Source organism: Antrostomus carolinensis, unplaced genomic scaffold (genome assembly GCF_000700745.2).
Source record: "Antrostomus carolinensis isolate BGI_N321 unplaced genomic scaffold, ASM70074v2 scaffold8655, whole genome shotgun sequence".
Taxonomy (NCBI): Eukaryota; Metazoa; Chordata; class Aves; order Caprimulgiformes; family Caprimulgidae; genus Antrostomus; species Antrostomus carolinensis.
The window spans coordinates 21772-31341 of record NW_010315097.1 but is presented as its reverse complement, the minus strand read 5'-3'; the positions used below and the strand labels follow the sequence as shown (position 1 = coordinate 31341).

At 36.8% G+C, this 9570-nt stretch overlaps 1 protein-coding gene across 1 annotated transcript in view; it reads right to left on the bottom strand.

Moving 5' to 3' along the window:
* Positions 1-6549: 6549 nt before the first annotated feature.
* Positions 6550-9570, bottom strand: part of LOC104524854 (ephrin type-A receptor 7) — a gene marked incomplete at its 5' end in the record, with an annotated part of 20526 nt that continues 17505 nt past the window's right edge. The window contains 2 exons of the mRNA XM_010167854.1: positions 6550-7423; positions 8606-8761. Of these exons, the coding sequence (XP_010166156.1) occupies positions 7309-7423; positions 8606-8761 (271 nt within the window). The remainder of the gene's footprint in view (positions 7424-8605; positions 8762-9570) is intronic.

Genomic DNA, 9570 nt, shown 5'->3' with positions numbered 1-9570 from the left:
ACCCCACACAGAAGCACCAGCGTTGCCAAGACCAAACTGCATAACTGGTGAAGTCTTGGTCTAAATCTGTTGTAGAATTAATTTCTTATTTGTTTATTCTTATGGAGTAATAGATTTTGCATTTGTAGTTTAGTGTAAATGACAGTGACAGAGGGTACTGGCTACCCAGAAAGCTCCATACTTTGGTAAGTAGAGTTTTTTACGGGGCGTGAAAGCTGCAAACACAGACTTCCCATAGACCCACCTCTTTCACTTCCTGAACAAAATCCTAACCACCACTTAAAAACTGTAACTTCTGAGTGGTCTTGAGTAGATATCTGGATGATTTTACCAAGTTTATTCTAGGCAAATCAGATTTCTCATGCAATTTGCTATATGAAACCTCAGTGGGAGAACATATTTAATTTACGACTATGACTGAAAAGAACCCCCTGGAGAGAACTAATCTGAGATTCTGTCACCTTCTTACTCTCAAGCTACACATGCATTCTTGGCATAGGCTGGTTGGTCCCTGAGAAAAGGAAATTGAAATATCTTTTTCCATCAGATATTTTAAAAATGGAAATGCAGCCCTTCAGGAAGCCAGTGGAAGCTGGCATAGTAAGACAGGTTGAAGGATAGTCAAAAAATTGCCTTAGTAATGTTTCTACAGACATGAAATGTGAGGGATCAATGTGGATACATTCTATCTATCATTCTTCAGTCTAGCCTCTTTCAAGTCAGATTTGGATGTCCCAGTAAAGGTAACATGATTTTTCTTCTCAGTGAGATGGCATCTTTGGAACAGGAAGTTTGTTTCTTAATGTAAGAGATAAACTTGTGCTTTTCTTGGTAATTCTAAGGAAGTAATCAGAAGTTGCACTTGATAATAATCAGTTCTGTTGTACTTGATAGACTTTACAGACTCCTCAGCATTCCTTCTTTTTTTTTTTTTTTTTTGTCAGAAAAGGGGAAAGCTTTAGTTATGGACTTGGGGATACAGTGTCTCTGCTTATAAGTGACTTGAAATACTTAGTCATGGAACTCTAATAGTAGTAGCACACAGAAGTCTCTGGGCACAGCTATGGCTTAAGCACTAAGTGTGTTTCCCAGTATTATCCATATTCTGATTCATCAGATGACCTCTAAGTTATAGTTTTCCATTATTAGTATTAATTATTACTAGCAGCACAGTTCTACAATTGGTTATTTGGTTCAATTAAATACAGAAGCCTTGGTCCAGGGATGAATAGATTTTCTGTTCCTGATTTAGCTCTTCTGGCACTAGGCATTATGTCTTGTTTTGTCCAAGATTCATTTGGCTGGCTACACAAGTTTTGTATGGCTGTATTGCATCCTTTTCACAGTCTATCAAGACATCAAATATTTTTTGACTTGTGGTTCCTTTTTGGTCACTCTAATTAGAAATTAATTTCACCCAATTTGTATAGTATCAGTGTCAAAATCTGCCATCATTACCCCAGACTTAAAGAAAACTACTCTAAAACCTTCTGAGAGTAAATATCATCAGAGTTCATGTTTTATTTTCAGGCTATTAATGTAAAATTCTCCTTTCATGTCTCTTTCAAGTCTGCCTGAATGAGCTGTGTATTACCAGTTGCTTTCCCATCTGTCTCAATTTAGTCTCTTTGACAAATTCCAATCTGGCCTGAGGAAAAATCACAGTACTGAAACCACTCCACATTAGATTATTAGGTATATTTTATTAACAGTGTCTCTTTGCTTAGACAAAAAATCTTGATACTCTTTAACTCCCCTGCCTGCATTGTCTTGCAGAGCCCTACAACTTAGACTCAGGCATTCTGAATGGCTTCACACTCCTCTCTTTCCATTCACTCCCATCTTCTGACTTTTCACCAGGTACAAAAGTGAGGGTTTTCCTCTTTACCCTTTAACCTTTCATAATCTCACTGGACATAACCTACATGGTCTGTACAGCATATAAACTCCACGTGATTCCTTTCACTTTCAAGCTGCCCGACCCTTACCCACCCTGAAAGTGCACTGAGAATTTAATGGATATTATAGACATACTAATTTTGTTCCTCAGCCTGTCCCAACAGACTTTATTCTAAATGCGTGTCTTAATTATTCTAATTTTAAAATCTCACCAAATACAAAGAGGAGAAAACTCACATAAATGCAGACTGCATTCTGACACTACTCTTTTGTCAGGATATTGTAGATTTTATGCCTATGGTTTAATCTCTCGTAGTTTTCAAATTCCTATATGGAATGTGTTACAAAAATGGTGTGCCCAGTCATACTTTGCGTTTCACAGGTTATTTGCTGGATTGGGTTTTTCTTTCTTTGTTTTCATGGGGCTTTTTAAAAAAAGTTTTATTTTCCCTCCTACCCCCCATCCCTCTTCAATCCTTTTTGCAGGAAATTTAATTACAGAGCTGCCTATTCCCGAGTAAATAGAAAGTTGCACCATGCAAACAATAAAGATCTCTGTTTAAAAGTAATTGTTGGCTAGGTTTGACAACCCTTAAGGGAACAGAAGAGAAAATATGGGCCGCTGCCCAGAATTTCTTGTTTTACTAGAAATTAGTTTGAGGCTAAGACTTTTAAGTAGTCTTGAGAATCCCAAATCTACCATCTGCAAGTCCATTCCAAGTTAGTGGGGAAAAAAATTGTCTGTTTTTACATATCAGTTAATTCATCAGAACTGCAACTCTAATAGGTCCCAAACATGCAAAAACCCTCTGTGCTAGTTGCTCAGCAAACCATAGCACCAACTGCCTGAATAGCCCTGCAGCACTTACTGCCAGTATTACTGTTAGGCAAGAATTCGTATTGTACTTTTCTTAAACTGGGCTTGTCATGCTGTCTGGTAACTGTTCTCTTCTTATTCCAAATAAAACAAACAAACCAACAAACAAAAAATCACCAAAAACCAAAATGCATATGATGAGCATATCAATTTCTAACTGCATGCAGGGATGTAATGCATTAAGGATGTGCTAGCTCTAACATGTCACAGATATATTTCTAAAAAGTTAAATGACTCTTTTTTTTTGGCTGAGTTGGCCTTCACTCCTCACACACAGCCAGTGCACTGCTTCATGCCATTACTGGGCAACAGAATGCTGGCTGAACCCAACCTTGCAGCAGGGTATCTCAGCATCACTCACTATTATGGCTGTAGCAACATGATCACCATCTCAGTAGTAACCTGAAAGTCACGGAATTTAAATCATTGTCAAAATTGCTATATATGAATTATTTAGAAAGTTAAGGACAAATTATTATTTTTTTATTTCAACTACTAACCAATAAATGTAAAAAATTCCAACAACAAAACAAAAATAACCCCTTTCATCCCCCACATTAAAGCAATAGTTTTTGTAACATTCAAAACAGTGGAAACTATTTACTGTATATTACTATTAGTGGAGAAAAGCAAATTTAATTTAAAATCATTTTTCTCAAACTCCCTCAGTGGATGCCAGATAACTACAGCTTAAACAAATATAAAAAACCTCATTTTAAATGGAGAATAATACAGACAGAGCTCAATTATTGAGATAATAAGGGCAACATTCAATTTGAGACACATTTAAGCATCTTTGCCTCCTGGAGATTTTTACATAACAAGGCTTTAGATAAACATCGTTTTGCGAACAGCAACTATCATATCTGATCACATAACCTCTGGACTGAAGCAGTATGTCAGCAAATATTTCTGATTATTTAAAATATTAAATAACTGTAATTTACTAGGCAGGTCTTCCTCAGAACAATCACAATTTTTCCCAAGAATTAACAACCATATACAAAAAGCATTTAGATGATCTGGTACAAATCTCTGAAGAAAAGAAAAAAATCACCTCTCTGTAATAAAGCCCAGTTTAAATACATTCTGGGACGTACTAGTAGTGGAGGAGCTGCCTTTCTACAACACTCAGCTTGCGAGGGAAACTGTAGCAGCCAAGGACATATAAGGCAGGGATCACCTCACCTAACTTTGACTGTCTAGACATTAGACACCTAATTTAAGCTAATAATCTGGGTGCCCTCTGCAGATAATGGAGATAAGCATATCCAGAGGGAGATTCATCCTGCTTGTCTTAGGCATCACTCTTTTAGATGCTTGTAGATGGAAAAAGTCAAGAAAGATCAGCCTCACTGACAGCCTGACAATGTCTTCTTTAGCAATGCAAAATTTCCAAATTCAATAAAATTAAGCTAGAAGTGAGATCATTTATTTGTTTCATCATTTAGCCTTTAATTCTCTCTCTGATCCAACTTTTTCTTCGGTTCCTCCCATGAACATCAACTTTTTCTGGCACTTTATTTTTCTTACACTGGACTCTCTTTTCCTGGAGCCTGGGAAACTGCAACCAACATCAATATCTTGCTGCTTTACTGGTTACAAATCCATTTACATGCATGTGCTCTAAATTCCAGATAGATACGATTGGAGTATTGATAGCGATTGTGCTTTCTGGGTCTACTCTACCACTTTCAAATGTGTAAAAATCTGTGGCAACATTAAGGCAGTCAAGGTATATAGATGAATGCTAAAATATATTTACTATTCAAAGAAGATGGCTTAAATCAAACAAGGAAAAATAAGGAAGAAATACCATTAGGGCCCTCACTTTTATGTGTGTGAGCCCAGGTCACCACACATGCTTCGAGGCCTCTGGGCTTCAGAATATTGAACAAGTCCTAAAGGCGAAGCCTGACCTCAACTCTCTTGCATTTAGGGTTTCTGGGTGCTCAGCAATACCAGCACTGCTACCTTGCACCTTTAATCACCAAGCCCTTAGAAACAATAGCTGAGATTTATAAGGAAGCAGGTGTCTAAACTTAGTCTCCTAAGTTCATAGCTGGGTGCCTAAAGCAGCAGCAAAACTGACAAGCACCCTGTGCAGTTGCCCACAGATGCTACCCCAGTAGTGAGGCACTTAGCATTTGTTATAACACAAAATGGATGATTATTAATTAAGAGTGTTTCAATGGCTACTTGAAGTGCCTTGGCCAAGTGTTTGGGTGCACTAATTTTAATATTGGGCATGCAGTCTACTCTGCATCTTACTTCTACAGTATTTCTATGAAATTAATTTTAATAGTTAAAAAATCATCTTGAGCTGCATACATGAAAATAACTCCATTTCTACTGAATGACAATCTAATATGAAATAAGATTATTCACCTTTTTTCTTACTCTGCCCAAATCCAGGCAATAAATTAGGCTTCTCAGCATGACTGTAAAGTGCTGTGAATTGTATAAACAATCATATATGGACACCGAAAAATAACCCTTATGCACATTGCATTATAATTCCAAAAATATATTTACAGTCTATTACAAAGATTACAAATGGAAGTGTCTATGTAATGGGATTATGCTAGTTAAAAGCTTTTTACAGATTTTCTTCAACAAAGGCAGGGGACACAAGAAATTAGTATAACCAAACTGATTTTTCTAATGAAACAAATAAATAAAATGACAAATACAACACTGTACAGTGATCTAAAAAGGGGGAGAAAAAAGGAGGGGGGAAATGATGCATTTAAGTTTTTGATAACTATCTTTGGTCCTAAATGTGGGAAAACACATTATGTAGCACTGAATATACATGTTTGTTTGTGATGCTCTGCAAGTAAAATAGAAAAATATAGTGCATTTTCAATGTATTCAGAGCTCACTACACATAAATGTGTGTACAAAACAAGACAGTATAAATAAAATTTACAAGTTTTACAAAGGAACATTTACAGGGTTTTTCTTTTGTTTTTATTTTTTTTGTGTGGATGCCCACATTATCAAATAAGACCAATTTATGACTGATCCCTGGGATCTTTCTCTATCAAAATCAATAGAAGCAGCCCAATTCTCTTTGGAAGTACAGCATTTCATTGCTGGGGTAGTTCACAATTTTCATGTATTTTTTAAAGCATTTCTCTCTAGTTCATATACATTCCTGCAATACCTGTAAAGACACCGTTCATTATTGCTTATGGTAGTTAAATATTTTAATCAAACAAAATTCACATATAAGTAAATGGTGTAAAAAGATATACCATTGAGCAACTACTCTTGCATCTGTGTTCCTGATGAATGACTATTGTGTCTGTGTAAGCACGCACACACTCCTTTGTGCAGAGCAGCAAAAGCTTGTAAAAAACTTGAAAATTTTGAACTGCCCCTTGCCTCATGCTCTACAGTTCTCATATAAAATCTATGTCCTCATTCTAACAGCTGGACTGCATACAGCTCAAACTCATACAAAATATATGCCAGCTATTTCTCTCAGATTTGCTAATGCAGAGTATTGAAAAAAAATGTGATGTGCTCAGATTAAATGGTTTAGGTAACACTGGAGAACTGCACCCGGGTTCTGAGACACTCCTACAATCACTTGTCCATTCAGTGCAGTGTCTCAGCAGGTTTACAGTTGTAGATCTACATCTTAGAATATATCTCACTTTAACTCTAGTCCATTAAAATCATCTTGCAAACAATTTGCTAAAAGTGCCTGGAACTACTTAGGGGTCATTATTGCTTTTATTTTTTCTTTTCTTTTTTTTTTTTTTTTTTTTCTTTTTATCTTTTGTTTTCTTTTAAAAGATAGTATATGTGTAACCTTAAAAAATTCTTTAAAAAATATCAGAGCTCTTGGCAACTTGCATTTTCCTGACTCCCTGCCAATTAGCTAGCCATGTCAATACGGTGCTGATTTAACAAAAGTAAATGGCACAAAAGGATACCAAAGTTCGAACAGATATACATTGCTTGGTCATGCTTCTTAAATCTCTAGGAACTCAAATAATCCTTCGGAGGTACCCAGTGTAGTAACGTGTCATAGAATTAGCACTAAAAAGGTCCAAAGATATAAACATCATACTAAAAGAAAGTCTTTATGAAGAATAAACACAAATGATTAAAAAAAGATTCAGAAATCACAGATTTAAGGAAAATATTTTGTTGAATTCAACAATAATATCATGATTTTATCTGACAAATATATTCTTTTTTAATTTTTTATGTACATTTAAAAAGTCTATTAGATAAAAAGGAGGTTAAAGAGCTCAAGGTGTTTGTATGTTTATTCAGGTAGTACTTTGTTTATTGTCACTGCTGTTTTCCTTGCCACCACTGGTGGATCCTAATTCCCTTTTCATAAATTCTGGTGGCACTTAGGAGTTCAAGTCTGTAGGTGCTTCTTGTAGCTCTTCTATTCACTGCAGGAAGGACCCAGGAAATCAAGTGTCTTCTAGCAGCACTTCATAATATACTGAAGGCCAGTGCTGTTCTCTCAGTCTGTCACCTCCCTCATAAGGGAGAAATGTCTATCACACTTGGATGCCAGTGCCGTGTAAATGTAGCATTTGTGCTCTCATAGTCTGAATGCTGCTCATGATTTTCTTTTGATGACCAACCAACGTGATCCCTAAACTCATCACATCCCTGGAGAAGATAAATGCGTACATTGTTAATTTTTCAACTTAGACTGCTACTGTATGGTATTCAACTGTGAGTCAAAGCTATGCAGTGGTCTGGGCTACAGGTTTCTACCATGGAAGCTACACTGGAACCTCAGCTCAGTACTGTGAAGTTCATATTGTCACTGTTGAACTTCTCAGCGAGGAGTGCAATTACATGGCAAGCGTCATGTAATTACACTGCCTGTGTCTCCACATCTGAGAATGAGGCCATTATGTTTTGCACTACGATAATCTTTTATTGTGGCTTTTAAAGACACCCAAAGAAATAGACACTTCTCTTGTAAAATACTTCAGGTGGCTTTCAGGACAAAGTTATATATAACACAAGATTTTGGGGATCACGTTCTGCTTCCTAAAGAGATGCCTAGAGAAACCCTTTGCATATTGACCCATACCCATCATGCAAATGAAAGAGGAGCAGCTGTTTCAATTCCACGGCTACTAGCGCTACTGACCTAGTAGAAGCTGTGGACTCTGATGACAGTTCCCAAGCTATAGGCTGAGACGCCTAGTGATATCAGGCAGATAAGAGTAGGGTTGCAAACCTGAGAATATTGTTTAGAACTTGTTTAGAAAAACACTGTACTCTGTAAGAGGAATTACACGTTTGGCATCCACCAGGACAAGAATGCTGTTTGCAGGGTGCCAAGAAAACCTGTTTAAGATGGCAGTACCAATACAGGCCATGCTTGCCTTCAGTAAATCGTTTTGCTTCTATAGACTTTTATCCTGATGAAAAGTCATTTCCTGTAGGATACAGACAGCCTCCAGCCAATTAGAAGAAAATTCCACATCTTCATAGTACATGTCTGGAAAAAGGTACCAATCAGGTAGTGGAGGCAAAGTGGCTATTTTCCTACACATATATACTTTGAAATGGGCCGCATTCTCCCTCAAATTCTAGCCCCTTGATGTTGTTTCAACTGGTCTCAAAGGCAGAGAAAAAAGTGATGCCACACATAGGTAACAGGGTATTTCCCCTTTCATGGGATCCTCTAGTACAACAACATCTGTTGCTAAACCATCTGGCTTAACTCCAAGTACCATGTTTGTACTCAGGGTAAAGTTTTGGAATTTAACATTGTGCATTATTTTACCTAGAAATTCCCTAAACGCAAGTTAAACATGCCCAGTACTAACTTACTCAATAGTCATCCTGGCAACTGATTCAAGAGAGTTGTAGCCTGCTGCTGTGAAATTATCCTTATATCTTTCCATCTTAATAGCTTGTAACCATTCGCCTACGGAGCAGAAAGTGGTAAAATCGGGAGTGTTCTGGTCCAGAAGAGGGCTAATTGGTCTACGGAGAAGGAAAAAGGAAAGTAAGTTGTTTCCAAAGAGAGTAAAACATCGGGGAGTATTTAGCAAGGTGAGAGTCAAATAAGTTTGGGGTATTAAAAATGTCAAGAGTAGAAAGTAATAGGCCTTTATACACAGTTTAGATTATTCTGTGAATAGCTCTTGACTACTCTGTAGCTCACAATATGTATTTCCTAAGCTTATTCACGTAAAAGATGAAAGGTCAGAGTGAACAAAATCAGCCTAATGGACTATCGTTACCAACAGAAAATCAACCTTATTACCTAGCATGACAGCAGCTGCAACTAAAGTTGCTAAGTAAAATAAAGATGCCATGCTTTTAAGCATCTTAGAAAATATAGTAGTAGCTATTCCCATTATTCAATTGGATGGGATAAAACAAAGACAAGGAAAGAGCAGAGACACAAAGTAAGTTGCTTAAGGCCACACAGCAAATCATTCAGCAGAAGAACCGGCAGCAGAACACAGGCCACTTGATTTCCTAGTGCAGTGATCTAGCTAGTGGATCAAAAGATTACCACGATCAAATAATTCACCTGAAATTTATGAAGAAGCTATTAAAAGCTACACCATGAAACAAAATGAGATGCAATCACTGAAAGAAGTTAAAGCCAGAAAATGAAAGATAAAAATCTTGAGTGTAGAATGTCAAAGTACATTGGCCGAGCATGAGTATTATTAATTACTGTTTCTACCATATCAGTTCCTAGGGCAAGGTATGCATCATATAAAACTACAGTAGATGATGATCCTTGCCCTCCAGACTTCATAATTTTAAGAAACAAGGAA